This window comes from Protobothrops mucrosquamatus, unplaced genomic scaffold (genome assembly GCF_001527695.2).
Source record: "Protobothrops mucrosquamatus isolate PMUCROS unplaced genomic scaffold, P.Mucros_1.0 scaffold6, whole genome shotgun sequence".
Classification (NCBI taxonomy): domain Eukaryota; kingdom Metazoa; phylum Chordata; class Lepidosauria; order Squamata; family Viperidae; genus Protobothrops; species Protobothrops mucrosquamatus.
The window spans coordinates 5,012,516-5,030,819 of record NW_015386393.1 but is presented as its reverse complement, the minus strand read 5'-3'; the positions used below and the strand labels follow the sequence as shown (position 1 = coordinate 5,030,819).

The following is an 18,304-nucleotide window of genomic DNA, read 5'->3' as shown; positions in this document are numbered from 1 at the left end:
AACTGGTGAATCAGGCGTACCTGATAAAACGCCCCCCTGGTCACGGCCGACAACTGGTCATCCAGCGTCAGCCGCGAATCCAGGAGGACGCCCAAGTTGCGTACCCTCTCCGAGGGGGCCAAAGTTTCGCCCCCTATAGTCAGCGATGGACTCAGCTGACTATGCCGAGACGCCGGTAACCACAGCCACTCGGTCTTGGTCACCACGATGTAAAAAAGATGTTGAGACTCTAGAAAGAATACAGAGAAGAGAAACAAAGATGATTGGGGGACTGGAGGCTTAAACATATAAGGAATGGTTGCAGGAATTGGGTATGTCTAGTTTAATGAAGAAAAGGACTAGGGTTGACATGATAGCAGTGTTCCAGTATCTCAGGGGCTGCCACAAAGAAGAGAGAGTCAAGCTATTCTCCAAAGTGCCTGAAGGCAGGACAAGAAGCAAGGGATGGAAAGTAATCAAGGAGAGAAACAATCTAGAACTAAGGAGAAACTTCCTGACAGAACAATTAACCAGTGGAACAACCTGCCTCCAGAAGCGGTGAATGCTCCAACACTGGAAGTTTTTAAGAAGAGACTGAACAGCCATTTTCTGAAATGGTATAGGGTTTCCTGCCTGAGCAGGGGTTGGACTAGATGACCTCCAAGGTCCCTTCCAACTTTATTATTGTTATTGTTGTTATTATTATTGTTATTATAATATATCCCTTCCAGCGATTCTTGCTTTTCATGGCTGCAAAAAGGAGTTGTGTATGAAGGACCAGTAAGTTTTACACTGCCCCAATCTATATAGGAAATTCAAATTTTTCTCCCAAATGAGATTGATACATTTCCAATTAATGCTGTTTTTTTCTGAGTGCACCAGGCTTAGACAGTGGAGCCTCTGAGCATGTGAAAAGAGCTTGATATATTTCTGTAAAATGTTTATATCCCAGCTATACTCTACATCAGGGCTTTTCAACCAGTGGTACGGGTACCACCTGTGGTACATTGGCATGTGGCAGGTGGTAGGTGACCATCCTAGAAAAGTGGTAGTGGGGGAGGGGAATGAGAGCACCGCTCTCATGAGGGCAGGCAGGTGTCTTGCTCGGCTGTGCCTTGGGGGGCCACTTTTTTCAGTGCCATTGTAACTTCGAACAGTCACTAAGCGAACTGTTGTAAGTCGAGGATTACCTGTACTTTATCACTTTTTTCCTTTTTGGGGGGGGGGGGGTCATCAAGTTTTTGACACCTTGCTAGGTGACTGGTGGTACTCGGATATTGCCATATCCTAAAAGTGGTACAATGGGTGAAAAGGTTGAAAAGCCCTGCTCTACATAGCTCATAAAAACATAAAAAACTCAACTTGGTTCAGCACTTGTTTCAATAGATTTCAGTTCAGTAAACAACCAAAATTGTTTGAAACTGAGTGGTGCCCATAGGAAAATTGATTTTTCTAACTGGGCTAAGGGAAACCAAAATTATACATTAGGAGATTCTGGGAGCTGTTGAATTCATCTGAAATTACAAATAACAATTCATAATAATGAATTTGAGTCAAGCAACATTTCCTGGATCCTGCTCTCCAAACAAGCAGGCAAGACTTCAGACTAAAAAAACATGCAGGATCCAATCTGGGTCAGGCACCAGGCCAGAGGTTTTGTCTTCTGAGCTTTTGGACTTTGCAATAAACAAGGGACACACATTCAGTTTTGCAGCTACTAAGATTGTTGAACGAACAGGCACAAAAACAGCCAGGAAAGTGATGGAAGCCTGGGAAAGGGCCTTCTCGTCAGTCAATAGGAGTGTTGATTTACCCCCAGCTTATCAAGTACTTAGAAAGTGGGAGTTTGGCAGCACAAGGAAACAACAGCCAAGGACTTAATAGCCGGCCATCAACACCCCAATCTACATCTAAAAAGCTACACACAACAGGCACCATATAAATACTATACACAAAATAGCCCAAAGCACACAGAGGATGGGCTCCAGCACAAGTCTGAAAACTCGGAAGACAAAACCTCAGATCTGGGTGATCAACCTAGATTGGATCCTGCAACATTATCCTGGGACTTGTATCTTCACCTTCATTTGTGAAAAAAACCAGGCATTCTTGGCCTGGTGGAGTAGCAGGAGGACTTAAGTGCTCCGGAAGAGACTTTTGCTAATGTCACAAGGCCAAGGACACCAAACACACATCTAGCAAGTTCATACTCTGGACATCTGAGGCTCCAAGAGAGACGAGGTAGTCCTGTGGATAGTTTCCTATAAGATCTTGGCAGCTTGCGTGCTAGTTTTGTATTTTCTCAAGGTAGCTTGGCCAGGGACAGGATCTCAAGGAAATGTAACTAGTTCAGCCTCAAAAAGGCTTTAATTAGAATTGGAAACCAGATGGGAATTTAATGTTGGCTATTCTTCATGTCTGGCTACCAGCAACTATGGTTGAAAGGTTTGTTTGCTTGTTTAAATACATATTTGCTGGGGGGTTTTTATACTTATTTCCAGCAGGGGGCAGTACAAGCTTCTCCTTGTGCTTCTCTCATTTTTGATAAATTTAATTTCTGGGTTTAAGTCACTGCAATACTGCTTGTACATGCCACGAAGAAATATAAAAAAATTAAAAAGTGCTGAACTGTTGTTCAGGGCACAGACTACATGTTCCTAACAACCCATGGATTTCTTTTTTAAAAAAATAAATAAATTAATTAATCCCAAGTAAGATTTCTGTTAGAAGACATCCTTCAAACACCCACAAGATATTTCTAGCCCATCCCTAGCAGTAGCAAAGCTAGAATTCTGTAAAATAACCCCAATCATTTCATTTTTTCCTAAGAATCTCATTTTAAATTTGATATAATGAAGACTCTAGCCCTGATGAAATATATAGGCAAACTCTGAAATGTATATAGAATATATCTGTTTTTATATACGCATTGTTTTATATGTGCCACTCAAAATCACTTCTTGTGAGATGGGTGGCTACATAAATTTGATGAATACTTAAATATCTGCTAGAATCTCAAGCATCCCAAGTGATAAACTTTTTTCTCCCCAGTAGGTATAATAATAATAATAATAATAATAATAATAATAATAATAATAATAATAATAATAATAATAATAAAGTTGAAAGGGACCTTGGAGGTCATCTAGTCCAACCCCCTGCTCAGGCAGGAAACCCTATACCATTTCAGACAAATGGCTGTCCAGTGTCTTCTTAAAAACTTCCAGTGTTGGAGCATTCACCACTTCTGGAGGCAGGTTGTTCCACTGGTTAATTGTTCTAACTGTCAGGAAGTTTCTCCTTAGTTCTAGGTTGCTTCTCTCCTTGATTAGTTTCCATCCATTGCTTTTTGTCCTGCTTTCAGGCGCTTTGGAGAATAGCTTGACTCCCTCTTCTTTGTGGCAGCCCCTGAGATATTGGAATACTGCTATTATGTCCCCCCTCGTCCTTCTCTTCATTAAACTAGACATACCCAATTCTACTGATCTTTTGGATTATCAGAACCAGAATCAGTCCTGCCCTGTAATAAATGAGGAAAAGAACATATCCATGGTACTTTTGGATAAAACATAGGATTAAAATAGATTAATTTTCATAATGTTTCTTCCTGTCTCTTTCCCCCAACATTAGCTGCATTTAGAAGAGTAAAGAGAATTGACTTCAGATTGGCCAAGTGAGCATCAGGACTGATTAAAAGAGTTGAATCCAAATCTCATTCAAAGTTCCCTCATCACTAGACCTGCCAACAAATATAACTGATATTGTCCACAGAAGATTGACTTTCCTTGTTGCAAAAATGTGGGCTATTTGGGCAGATAATTATTTTTTTAGTTTTTAACCCCACCCTCATTCATGCCTAAGGCGGGAGTAGCACTAACAATCTCCTGGTTTTTAGTAGCTTTTTAATTTGTAATTATTTTTTTTAATTTTTAACCTAGACTATGCACATTCCTATATTTATTAGATAGCTGTATTGGTAAATCTGGATGACGCCCATCACAATGGGGGTGGGGGACTACGCTATAATTCTTACAACGTTCAGGCAGCATTTGCAGAGTCAGCAGTACCTGGTGAGATTCTCTCTCTCAATGATCTTTCTGAACTGCACAACTGCAGCCTGAATGTGGCGGCCTTCACTGCTTTGTACTTGCTCTCTCTGCAATCAGAAGCGGGGGGTTTCCCCCCCCCCTTCCTTGGGGAGTTTTCAAACCACATAACGGATTAAAGCATGCACAAAAATGATGGACAAAGGGAGACAGCGAGCACCTGGGTGTCTCTTGCCTATTGAAAGCAGAGTAGAAAATCTCCTTGCATTATTATTGTGATTATCATTATCAAAAGACTTTGTGTGCAGAAGTACACGTGCAACACTAATTGCAGCTCTCTTCACTGAGAAGTCCCGTTTTGTTTACCCAACAATTTGTTTTGGAGTTCATAAACAATGGACAAGAGGTGACATGGATTTAACCTCTTGATACTTAATTCCAGCACAAGGTTTCATACCTTCCTGCAAGGAGCTTCCTATATTATTATTATTATTATTATTATTATTATTATTATTATTATTATTATTATTATTATTATTATTATTATTATTATTATTATTATTATTATTATTATTATTATATAAGAAAAACGAACACCAGGATAAAATAAACAGGACTGTTTAATATAAACAAGCCTGTGAGTAAAAAGGTTATTTACTGAGCTTTCATCAGCCAAACTACTGACATCATCAGAGTTAAAATGCTAGGTGATTAGGGAGCTTGCCTATATACAGCTGCCTGTCTTCAAGGTCCCTTCCAGCTCTATTCTATTCTATTCTATTCTATTCTATTCTATTCTATTCTATTCTAGTCTAGTCTAGTCTAGTCTATTTCTATTTCTATTTCTATTTCTATTCTATTCATAATACATAGAAAATTATTAAAATGCCTGAAAGTTCTATCTAAAAGTAGAAGAGACTACCTCGGTCTTCTAGATTGACTAAATTTGAGCACTATGGAAGTAGCAGCAGCAGAATAAGGAGGAATGTCCTGACATTGAGAGCAATTAATCAATGGAACAGCTTGCCTCCTGGAGTTGTAGTTGCTCTATCACTGGAGGTTTTGAAGACAAGATTGGGCAGCCATTTGTCCGGGATGGTATAAGTCCCCTGCCTTGGGCAAAGGGTTGGACCAGGAGACCTACAAAGTACCTTCTAGCCCAGTGTTTCTCAACCTTGACAACTTTAAGATGGGTGGACGTCAACTCCCAGAATTCCCCAGCCAGCATTTGCTGGCTGGGGAATTCTGGGAGTTGAAGTCCACCCATCTTAAAGTAGTCAAGGTTGAGAAACACTGTAAATCTAGCCCTATGATTTTATGATTCTAAGAAAGCAGCTTGAGATTGCCGAGGCTTCACTGTGATGCCTTCTTCCTTTTTCAAAACTGAAGAGTTAGCTCACTAGCAATAAGCAAAGAAGCAGGGAAAGGGAAGGGAGTTCACTTCAGTCCTTCTGTTTGTTTACGTCCTGCTACCTTCAAGAGCTGGACATTTGACACCCGCTTCCTCTATTTTGCAGCCTCAAAGATTTCTCAGGCTGCCAAGGCTGGTCAGGCTCCCGTGTTCAGCTCTGCAGGCCTCAGGTTTTGCAGGGCCGGATTCAAGAGTTAATAAGTTAGCTGCAAACCCAGCCTCTCCCACAGAGCACCCACCCACCCATGGAATCCGACAACCTGGGGTCATATTTCTTACACCTTGATGGTCAAGATGCCAGAGAGGAGGAAGGAAGGAAGGAAGGAAAAAGCCGATTCCAAAATAATCCTTAAAGCCACTTGCAGAAGGAAGTACATACTGGAGTTGTTATTGCTTGGGGGAAGGCACTGTCTGTGATACCCGGAAGTCTTCGTCACGGCTTCGGCCAGAGCAGCAACTAATGGCTGATGCCAGGCTCCAACAACGCCAGAGGGGAAGGAAAGGAATCCCATTGGCCAGGAGCCATCATGTTAAGCACACCCGCCAATTGTCTCTTAAGAGGCCAGGCAGAGGGAGGGTAAGGAGGAAAGACCAAGGTTAGCTTTGGCCTCTGAACCTGCTCCCTGTCAAGGCTGTGAGTGTGCATATGTGCGCGCCTGCGCTTTGTTGTTGTTTTTTCCAGAGGCATGCAAAAGTAATTGTAAAAACCGCCGAGTTTCCCCTCGAGGGGCCTGGGAAAGTGCCAGGCAGAATCCTGGCAGGATTGATACCAGAGAAGCCAAATAGACCTCAGCTCGGAGCCAAGATACAGAGGACAGCATCAGAGATGAAAAGGGACTGTAATTTGGGAGTGAACCATAATGAAAGGTCAGGAAATGACCCCCAGAACGGCAGTGCAACACGGAAGGCACGAAGGGGTTTCCAGAGGACATTTTTATCCATCTTCCAACTTCCACAAATAAGAGTTCTGGATTGCACTAACGTGTAAAGCTGAGCCATCCAACTTCCTGTTTTGTTTTTTAGAAGTTTTTGGTAGGCTCAATCAGCAGCCACCGAACATTACACCGAGAAATAGACCCTCAGGCTCAAAAGCAGTCTATTTCCAAGTTCTAGGTCTAGGACAGTGATGGCGAACCTTTTAGAGACTGGGTGCCCAAACTGCAACCCAAAACCCACTTATGCATCGTCGGGTGCCGGATGGGTGTGGCCCATTGGCTGGGTGTGGCCAATTGGGTGGGCGTGGCTGTGGTGGTAACAGCAGACTGAATGGGACTAAAAAGTTCAATCAATCAATTCCAACTTTGCAAGATCTTTTTTTTCCCCACGAGAAATTAAAATTGACTGATTGAATCTTTTTTCTTTTTTCTTTGCATATGGCGGCGGAGGCCTAAAGCGAAAAGGTTTTATAAAACCCAGCTGAAGACCTAGGACTGGGGCGATGGCACGCGTGCCCACAGAAAGGGCTCTGCGTGCCACCTCTGGCACCCGTGCCATAGGTTCGCCACCACTGGTCTAGGACAGGGGTAGGCAACCTTGGCTCTTTTATGACTCATGGACTTCTACTCCCAAAATTCCTGAGCCAGCTGGCTCAGGAATTCTGGGAGTTGAAGTCCACAAGTCATAAAAGCCAAGGTTGCCTACCCATCCTATTTTGGTGTAAAATCTGACAGTATTTTCTCCAACCCCACCTGGAGGACCACATGTTGGGGTACGTACAGTCTTGTGAGATTGAGAAAAAGAATATTTCTCAAGTCTACCTGTATAAGGCAAGGATTATATATACTGTATCTCAGATTAGTGAATCTTGGAACTCAAGCAAGTGGGGAGACATTATGTGCGAACTCTGTCCCTCGCAAGGTTTCAAGGAGGCATCTGGCTGGCGATAGGGGAAATGGGATGTTGCACTAGATAGGCATTTAACAATGTTCATATATTAAACACCAGTTCTTAAAAAGAACTTTTAGATCTGTGTTTTTCCACCTCAGCAACTTTAAGATATGTGGACTTTAACTCCCAGAATTCCCAAGCCAGCCATCTTTCTCTCTTTCCTATTTTTCTTTTATATCCTTTTCTCTGTATTGTCTTTTTATTTTTCTGTAGCTTTTAACTATAATTGCTCTGTAGCTTTTAACTATAACCTCTATATTCAATTGGACATTTTTACCTCTAAGGAATAGTTACTGGGGCCAAGAATAGCAATAATAGCATTTAGGCTTATATATACAACCCATATTGCTTTACAGCAGGGGCCCCCAACCCCGGTCCGTGGACTGGCATCGGGCCACAGCACGCCAGAAACCGGGCTGTGCAAACAAGCAAAGCCCCATCCACACGATGCAGGCAGCATGCAAAACCACACCCCCTCCGGTCCACAGAAAAACCTCTCTCCAGGGAAACGGTCCCTGGTGCCCAAAAGATTGGGGGGGCCACTGCTTTGCAGCACTCTCTGGGTGGTTTACAATGGAGAAGCATTATTTGCATATTGCCTGCCCCAATCTGGGTCCTCATTTTATCAATCTCGGAAGGATGGAAAGCTAAATAAACTTTATGCTTAAGTTCATCAGAATTGAACTCCAGGCTGTGGGCAGAATTTGCCTGCAGTACTGCACTTTAACCACGGCGCCACCAGGGCTCCTCACTAGAAAGGTGTTACCTTTGGTTCTTGTGTGGCTGCCACTGGAGGCAAGTTTGACTGTGCCTCTCCTTCCCAGCAAGTAAATTATTGTAGGCAGGTGCTTCATACTCACCTGTGCCTGATAGATGCTGCCAGGATCCCGTGGTCCTAATCCCACGAAGCGGTTCGCAGGGGGTGTGCCTGGGGTGGAGTAGGCTGGGGAAAAAGGGAGGAGGGAAAGAAGAAGGTAAAGAAAAGAAAAAGAGAGAGAAAGAGGACAAGAGAATATTTTTTTTAAAAAAAAAAATCAATCTACTGTTCCGATCAACAGTTCTCATTTCGTGATGGGAACGATTCTCTGCCCCACACCCCAAAGATCCTCAGTCCTTCTTTCCTTTGAAAATTACAGGTATTCTTCAACTTACGACCAGTTGTTTAACAGCAAAAAATGCCCATTCGGGAGAGTGGACTTGGACTTATGACCATGAGATTTGCTTAATAGCCAGGTCCATTTATGCTGTGTCTCGACTTAGGATCACAACTAGATATGACCAGAATTCCGGTCTCAACTGTGGTTGTAAGTCAAGGACTACCTGTATCTTTCTTTTCAGCATTTGCTTATTCTGAATATAGAACCTTCCGTGCAAAATATCCATCGGCAGGAAGACATCAAGGGCAGCAACACATCAAGGGCTACTTTACAAAAGTCAGACAATTTTGTATATAAGTTTAAAGGATGCAACAAGTTCCTTAAGTATGTGCATGACATTTTGGGGAGCAGCAAAGGACGGGGGTGCACACATTTTGTATCTATGCTTTAAATTATGGGATGATTTAAGATAGGGGTCTTCAAACGTGGCCCTTTTATGACTTGTGGACTTCAACTCCCAGAATTCCTCAGCCAGGCATGCCTGGCTGAGGAATTCTGGGAGTTGAAGTCCACAAGTCATAAAAGGGCCAAGTTTGAAGACCCCTGATTTAAGACCTCTCCCAGGGCTTCAGCCAAGACTGGCTACAGAGCAAACTGGAGAATGGTCAATATCAGAGATGCTCTAGCTGCATCTTACACTGTATATTCTGTAAGGAGTGGCAGGTTGAATTAGATGCCCTCCAAGGTTTTAGCTGTACAGATATGTTCCCTTACGTTAGAAAAATACAAGGCTGTTTCATACTATGTCAGATCATTCGCACATTTAACCCAATAGCACCGGCACTGAATTGTTAACTTCAGGAAGAATATTTTTCAGCTCTCTTGGATACACCAAGAATTGTTCCTGAGACCTTCTATCTCCCCAAATCGTGTTCTCCTACTGATCTATGGCCAAGACTGCTTCCTATAGCGTCACACTAGAGTAGATCAGAACTTGAGAAACTTCTCAAAAACCCATCCTAAGCAACCGATACAAGTCACAGAAATTGCAGAAATCTAGAACTGTGCAGCTTGAAGTTTAAGTACAGATAGTCCTCGACTTACAACAGTGATCATTTAGTGATTTATTTATTTATTTCATTTAGTGATCGCTCAAAGTTACAACAGCACTGGGAAAAGGACTTGTGACCTGTTTTTTCACACTTACGAGGGGGGCAATGTCCCCCACGGTCACGTGATTAAAATTCAGACACCTGACAACTGACTCATGTTTGTGACAGTTGCAGGATCCCAGGATCATGTGATCACCTTTTGCAACCTTCTGACAAGCAAAGTCAGTGGGGAGGCCAGTTTCACTTAACAACTGTATTGATAACACTGCAACCGTGTTACTAACTGCAGCGATGTACTTCACAACCGTAGCAAGAAAGTTCGCAAAATGGGGAAAACTCACTTAACAACTGTTCCCGCTTAGCAACAGAAATGTTGGGCTCCGTTGTGGTCGTAAGTCAAGGACCACCTGTACAATTGGAAGCGAAGTCCAAGGCCTGTTCAGCAGCAGCAACTCCACTTAAAAGGATTCAAGCTTACAGTGCTGGAAGAAAACAATTCTGCCACCTCCAAGGTCATAAATAATGACCCTGCCCAGCCCCCATGTGATTACAGAAACTTTGAATCTTCCCAGGGAATCTATTTCCAATGCTGAGTTAAAAGAAATAGATCGATACACCTTTGCTTTGTTTCTTGCATACAGAAGAGCCCGATGTTATACAGCAGTGGAAGAATAAATTTACACCTTATTTGCTGCAGCAGACACCCAATATATATTGTTTGCCAACATCTGGCTCAGGTTTCTTTTTATTTATTTATTTATTTATTTATTTATTATTTTAATTTGTATACCGCCCTTCTCCCATAGGACTCAGGGCGGTTCACAGCATATTAAAAACAAATAATATACACAAAATACAAAAAATACAAAATACAAAAATACAAAAATACAAAAAAATAAACCCCGATAAAAGCCGAATTAAAACCAAATATTACCAGCTGTGTTTCCNGTGGGGGCACCCACAGAGAAGGCCCTCCCCCTGGGGGTCGCCAGCCTACATTGCTTGGCCGACGGCACCCTGAGGAGGCCCGCTCTGTGGGAGCGTACCGGTCTATGGGAGGGAATCTGTGGCAGAAGGCGGTCTCGGAGGTAGCCAGGTCCGATGCCATGGATCGCTTTAAAGGTGGTAACTAACACCTTAAAGCGCAGAGAGGTTAAGAAAGAAGATATTCAAGTGAGGCAATCAGGTTTTCTGGATATGTTTTGCCTATGATGCAAGCTTACCTGGATTTTTCTCCCTTTTTTCTTTAGTTTTGTAACATATATGATTTATATGATTGACTAATTTACTAATGTAGAATCAAGAGCTTGTCCACAGTTGTATAACACTGAAATATTATATATTATTGTATGTGTGTGTGAATGTGCACACAGACATACATGTTGTATACGTAAACATACATATACTGTATGTTTATACATATACACACACATACATATACATGCATGCATGCATATATGCATCACTAGTCATCACTAACATTATTTTTGTTTAGTTAAGCACACATAAATATTATTCCTGTATGCTGCGTTCTTTATATAAATGCTTTCTTTCAGTAGACTTGAAAATGCTTATTTGCAAAGTGGCATGTTCCTAAGTATGCTAGAGGCAGCTATTGGAAACATTATTCCAGAGGATGTAGGCCAGGGGTGTTAAACTGCCGGCCCACGGGCCAGATGTGTCATGGCGAAACAGCGCCCATCCCATTGCTGGCAATGGCAAAAAAGTCACAATACATCACGACACGTCACGTGACATTGTGAGTTTAACACCCCTGATATAGGCCATGTCCCCGTGGATACCTAATCATAGCACATACATGCTATGGGACCTCTTTTTCTTTTAGCATTCCACTGAGATTGCCCTTATCCCCAGACCATATAGGAGATAGGATTATTGGAGAATACACACATAGCTCACACAGCCTGTGCCAGTCTTCAACAGTGAAGGGACACAGGGCAGAAAAACATCCTGTAGCCAAGAAGGCTCTACACACATTTGCCCTACTCAGGTGACCCTGAGGACACAGGTAAGCCTCCAACTGGCCTCAATGACTCTCTAAAACAGGGGTGTCAAACTCGCAACGTCATGGGACGTGTTGCAACGTATCGCGACTTTTCCCCCATTGCCAGCAATGGGGTGGGCGTGGTTTCGTTGTGGTGCATCCAGACCGCAGGCCGGCAGTTTGACACCCCTGCTCTAAAAGAATGCAAATGACCAGTTGTCTGCAAGGAATATAAATCTTTCCATTCCCCATCATCCAGTCAGAGCTGAAGAAGCTTCTTGGATGAGAAGCAAAACGTCTTCAAAGGAAGAACAAGAAAGTCCAGTTGCCTCCTGAAAAAAGCACTTTTGGGACAACCATGACCTGGATGACTGAGAACCTCCAAAGACATAGCTCAGAGTGGAACTGTGGAGTCCTTGGTGCTCTCTGAGTTTGGCTCTTTGCTGTCAGACATTTCATTACCAGACAAGAGAACATCATCAGTGCTGATGAGTGTTCTGTTTGCTTTCTGCTTATATAGAGTAGCTTGTCCTGACAATGTTGGTGTGTTGTGATTTTTTTTCCGTTGGTAGTTCCTTGAACAGTGAAGCAAAGAACAATACCTTAATCAAGGAACTGTGAAAGAGAAAACCACAGCTCCCTACCAACCCTGGCAGGGCAACCTACTTTATATAAGCAGGAAGCAAACACAACACTCACCAGCAGTGATAATGTTACCTAGTCTGGTAATGAAATGTCTGCCAGCAACAACCAAGCTCAGAGAGCACCAAGGACTCTACAGAGAGAATTAAGATGTCCTTCATTACATCAGTGATAAAGTGGCATTTCCCCTCTTATTTCAAAACCATTTAAGGACACTTAAAAGTGTGCAAAACCTGTTTGATTTCCTCACTTTGGCTGGAAGTCAAGGGACTGGCAGGAATAGTGACTGAGAACAGAAGTAATCAAGGCAAGAAAAGGAACTGCAATTGGGGATAGCCAGTTTTAGCTGGCTTCATTTTCTGCTAAGTCAAGGATGGGTAGATAGCACTATAACTCAGAGGAAGCACTATGGGGAAAAACCTGTAAAAACTGAGTTTTTTTTAGAGCAGTACTATATCTTTCTGATAAACTGTGCAGGAATTAAAGTGGCTCCCTCCCCACAAACCTCATAAATTATTTCCCACTCTCTTATGTACTGTATAATGATAAGCAAACATATATACACATACACAGACTTTGCAAATAGGCATAACCACAACACCTACGTGACTTGCTCTAGGACAGTGAGACAGGAGAAGTTAACTCAGGTCTCTCTTGTTACCCATGTAAATTCAGTATGTCGGAATGTTCAGAGCAGTGTTTCCCAACTTTGGCAGCTTTTAAGATGTGTGGACTTCAACTCTCAGAATTCTGGGAATTGAAGTCCACAAGTCTTAAAATTGCCAAGGTTGAGAAATACTGGCTCAGAGTACACCACATGTGATAGAGGAGGAAGAGGAGATTGGCATCAAAAATGGGTAACTTTGGAAAGCTACTAGGGAGGAGGAAGAGGAGGAGGAAGGAGAAGGAGAAGGAGAAGGAGGAGGAGGAGAAGAAGGAGGAGGAGGAGGAGGAGGAGGAGGAGGAGGAGGAGGAGGAGGAAGAAGAAGAAGAAGAAGAAGAAGAAGAAGAAGAAGAAGAAGAAGAAGAAGAAGAAGAAGAAGAAGAAGAAGAAGAAGAAGAAGAAGAAGAAGAAGAATTTGTGAAAGACTGGATGAGAAGAAGCTACATCATAGCTGATGATATAAGCTCCCAGGAAGACCCCAACTCTTATTAGAGGGGGTGCTAAGGCACCCTCTCTCCACAACTATTAGAGCACAACAGAGGTATTTGCAAGACTTTTCTCAGCAAACTGCAAAAGGCAAAATAAATTACACCAAATACACAGCCCTTAAGAGCGACATTTGGCTTCTTCCCTGCAATTAAAGAACAATGAGCCAAGACACATGACCAGTTAAGTTCCAATCTATTAAGCCTCTAAACAAAAGTTTATGCCACTCCCCAGTTTCCAAACAGAGCATTATTGTTTTTTAAACCTTTAGGAATATTGTCTGGAAAGGAGAAAATGACACGCTATGGATTTTATTAGTTTGCCTGATAGATTGGGAAAGTGCTAGGAATTGAATTAGGGAGGGTAGTTCCATGTTTCAGTTTACATTATTTTTTTTTCCCAATCAGCAATGTTAAGGAAACTGCTTTGATATGACATCTGACTGAACTGCCAACTAGACAATAGAAGTCAATAGCCATACACTCACCGCAATCAAGCCTATAAGCTTCCATTAAACCCAGTAAGATGCCTAGGTAAAGAACTGGTGAAGCACGAAGGAAAACAATAGTATTTTACCAGTACTAGAAAAACACGGTTTTTTTTCAAGGTAAGGAAAATAAATATCCATGTTGTTTGACGGAGTGATTAAATAGAGAGAAGTTGCATAATCAAAGTCATTATAAAGAACAAGGATTCCTTTTACAATAATTATTATTTCGGAGTTGGCTATTCTAGCATCAATATTTTGATCACAGACAAGCAAATTTTCAGAAGGTAAGGAAAACACGTGCCCCTTTTATACAGGATGGGAAATGGAAGATGATATTGTATGGGAAAGCAGCAATCGACAGGCAGGAACAAAATCCTAACACTAAGTCTTTTTAAAACCTCAAAGTCCTCAAAATGGTCCCCAAATTATAAGCAGCATTCTACTTTAGCAAAATCTTGGGAAAACACTACGTCCAATCATAAGATGCTAGGAATATGCAGCACTTCAAATTCATTTCCTAAGGGTGGCATTAGAGTCCAGAGGGGCAAGAACGGAGTCTCTCTTTAAGGGATTAAAGCAGCTATGTCTTTTCCTGGGAAAAGACTATGTATGATCCTGGGAAAAGACACAGCTGCTTTAAGAATTCAAAACGAAATGCTGGGGCTATGTTAGTGCCCCTATGTGCTTTGAAGGACCTTTTTCAAAACAGAAGCCCTGTACAGCCCTTTAATGTACCATTTGATCAACAATGTAAGGGGAAATAGGGCCCAGGGCAATATTTTTCAAACTTGGCAAGTTTTAACTGGCTGGTGAAGTTTATGCTGGCTGAGGAATTCTGGGAGTTGGATCTACACATCTTAAAATGGCCAAGCTTAAAAACACTGCTCTGAAATCTGCGCAACACCACACAAAGTTGCATGGAGGCTGCTTCTCGCGGGCCTCAAATTTAGAAGGCCAGCCGGAGCGCATGGCTGATAAACGTTTATGATAAACCACCTTTTGCTTCTGAAAAGTTTGGGATACCCTATAATTTTCAAGGAACTGATCTTATTTGGTGTCCTTAAACATGGAAAGAGAGAGCCAAATGGAACAACTTCATTCCACAACAATTCCTCTCTTAAATTCGAGCTTCGCTTTGTACGACAGGCATGCAAGGTAGATGACTAGAGGCCTTGGATGATATTCTGGGAAGCTACAAAGGCTATCTTTACCTGCAACCTGGCATGTTTTATGGCAGCATGCATGTTTGCGTAGGTTAGCATGCATGTTTATTTGGGTTTATTTAAAAAAAAAAATTCACCGATTTAAATCAGTGACCATTTCTGATCATTTAAATGAGCGCTTTGAACTTCTGTTTAAATCCATGCACCCTGCTGCCATCTCATCTCAAAATCCTCTCCCCCAGAGTGGCCATCCCCCCACCTTTATCCCCCAAAATCACAAGGCTGCAGAACAGTCTGAATTGGCGAATATGGCCAGAGGGTAGGGAAGAATTAGTGACAGATGGCAGGCAGGTGGACAAGGCCATTTGGGAGTGGGTAAGTGCAGGAATGGTGAGTGGGCTTGCTTACTGGGAGACGTCGGCGAGGTGGTCCCTCCCTCGGAAGTTGTCGTGGTAGATTTGGTGTCAGGTGAGATTGCCAGGCGGGGCATACCTGGGGGTGGCGGCGCCAACATCTGGGTAGAAAGGTAATGCCCGGGTACCTTCACTTGACCACCTCCATTTAACTAGGGACACAACATAAAAAAAAACACAGAGCAAGCCATTAGCACTGCCCACAGGAGTCACCTGCCCGCCCAGGGGGACCTCCCCCCTTAAAACGGGGACAGTGGGCGGGCTTCACTGGGGACCCTGGGAATCTTGGCCAGCTCACCTGACTGCAAATATGGAAAATCTATTCAATTGTCATGGCTAAGAGTTTGAGGTAGTGCCCTCCATGTATAAAAACTCTTCACAATCCTACCTACATGTCTAGCTCGGGGGGTGGGGTGGGGTGGGAAACGATGGCCCCTTTCCGACCTGTGGACTTCGACTCCCAAAATTCCTGAGCCAGACTGCCTTAGGAATTCTGGGAGCTAAAGTCCACACGTCGTAAAGGGGCCAACATTCCCCACCCCTGCTCATGTGGCCACACTGGTTTCTAATAAATCTCTCAGGCTGCTTACTGTGACACTGTGCTAACAAGCTGCTTTTTCTGTGCTCTTTATTACTCTTTAGCATTGCAAATGTAGGTTTATATTTTGCGATTTTTGTGCAGATTGCCAAAAATGAATTTATAGCCACAGCCACACGAATAACCCAATATGCTTGGGTGTAGTCATAAAATATCACAAACAAGCAATGGTGCTATTATGCTATGTGCTGCGGCATCAAAATTCTTTTTCTCCTGATTTTTATGTATGCACCCGAATGTTGTATATACCGTGTTCCTCTGAAAATAAGACCGGGTCTTATATTAATTTTTGCTTCAAAAGACGTATTAGGGCTTATTTTCCAGTTAGGTCTTATTTTCAGGGAAATACAGTACTAAATGCATCCATCTGGCTGATGATCTTAACTGGGCCTTATTTTTGGGGTAGGGCCTGTATTATGAGCACCCTGAAAAATCATGCCAGGACTTGTTTTCTGGTTAGGTCTTATTTTTTTGGGAAAGGGGTATGTTCCTGGATGTTATCAAAACATTATGGTACACAAAAAGAATCTTGGTACAATCATACATGATCACATAAACTGCTCTCCTGTGGCATTTTACAATGCCAAAAAGGGAAAACAAAATAGAGAAAGATACTGAACACTGTTGTTATCTATGGACTGAATAACATTTGAAAGGAAAAAAAAGAAAAGAAAGAATGGCAAAAATGTTAATATATCAACACTTTGTAAATAAGTCCAGATAATTCAGAACTCAAAAATTGGGAGGAAATCCAGATAAATACATTTGAAAAGCATTCTTAGTGCTCCCACTAGAGCAGTGGTTCTCAACCTTTTTAATACCGCGACCCCCAACCGGTCGTAAGTTGAGGACTAAACCAGTTGTAAGTCGAGGACTAAACCGGTTGTAAGTCGAGGACTACCCAACCGGTCGTAAGTCGAGGACTTTCCCTGCCCAGGAGCGCCACGCATGCGTGGTTCCACCCCCTGCGCCGGCCAAGGCGTAGCTGGCAAGCGGCAGAGACGGAGCAGGCCGACCACCAGCTGGCCCAGCTCAAGGGAGGTAAGGCACCCGCTGGAAAAGGGGGAAAAAATGGCGGACAGCCTTGCTTGGCGACCCCCGTGAAATGGTCGATCGACCCCAAATGGGGTCGCGACCCATAGGTTGAGAACCGCTGCACTAGAGTTAGTACAGTATTGCCTATATCAGTGGTTCTCAACCTGTGGTCTAGGGCAGAGGTCCCCAAGCTTTTGGGCACCAGGGACCGGTTCTGTAGAGAGATTTTTCTGCGGACCGGATGAGGTGTGATTTTGTGTGCTGCCTGCATCCCGCGGATGGGGCTTTATTTGTTTGTGCGGACCGGTTGCTGGCATGTCACGGCCCGGTACTGGTCCACAGACCGGAGTTGGGGACCCTTGGTCTACAGACTTCGGCAGGGGGGGGGAGGGCACGATGTTGCCACAGGGGGTCTGTGAAGGCTTGAAAAATGTTATGATTTAAATCTTGAGTTAAGTCTTGGGAGTCCGTGGCCACAGAAGGGGGTCCATGGTCAAGAAAAGGTTGAGAACCACTGGCCTATGTAATATAATTTTCAGTTCTATCTCCAGCCTAGGTTTTCAACAGGAAAGAGGATTGATTGCACCAAGGAAGCAATCACAGATATTCAGAAGCAATACTAGCTTCCAATTTTTCTGTATGTTCCTGTATGTATGCGAGAAACAGAATGCAATAATTCCTTCTATTGCTGACCAGCTGTCCTGCATGTAACCAATACATTAACTGCCCTTGAATGGTACCATCTACCTGGATGGACACCTAGCAGAGATAAAGGAGAAGAGACCTCCAATAGCAGACATTTGTGTACATGTGTGTACACTGCGGCCTAGATGCAGCTTTGTTTAGGAGAGCAGAGAGAATATTTACTATTCAAACTCTCTCTCTGTGGTTCTACACCACTTTCTGGTCTGACAATTTAAACTATTGTTTTGTGATCTTATTTAACCTGATAGCTCTTTCAGAGGGGGAGTTGGCATCTTCGCCACATACAGGTAGTCCTCGACTTACGACCACAGCTAAGCCCCACATTTCTGTTGCTAAGTGAGACATTTGTTAATCCCATTTTACAACCTCTCCTGCCACATTTGTTAGGTGAATCACTGCAGTTGTTAAGTTAGTAACACGGTTATGAAGTAAATCTGGTTTCTCCATTGACTTTGCTTATCAGAAGGTTGCAAAAGCTGATCACATGACCCCCGGACACTGTGGCCGTCATAAATAATGAGTCAGTTGCCAAGCCTCTGATCACGTGACCATAGGGATGCTGCAATGGTTG

General features: G+C 43.0%; 1 protein-coding gene across 1 annotated transcript in view; it reads right to left on the bottom strand.

Moving 5' to 3' along the window:
- The window catches only part of NFIC (nuclear factor I C), a 153,085-nt gene that overhangs the window by 9,250 nt on the left and 125,531 nt on the right, over positions 1-18,304 (bottom strand). The window contains exons 9-10 of the mRNA XM_015809935.1: positions 15,391-15,547; positions 8,184-8,266 (exon numbers count right to left, since the gene is read on the bottom strand). Coding sequence (XP_015665421.1) covers positions 8,184-8,266; positions 15,391-15,547 — 240 coding nt within the window. The remainder of the gene's footprint in view (positions 1-8,183; positions 8,267-15,390; positions 15,548-18,304) is intronic.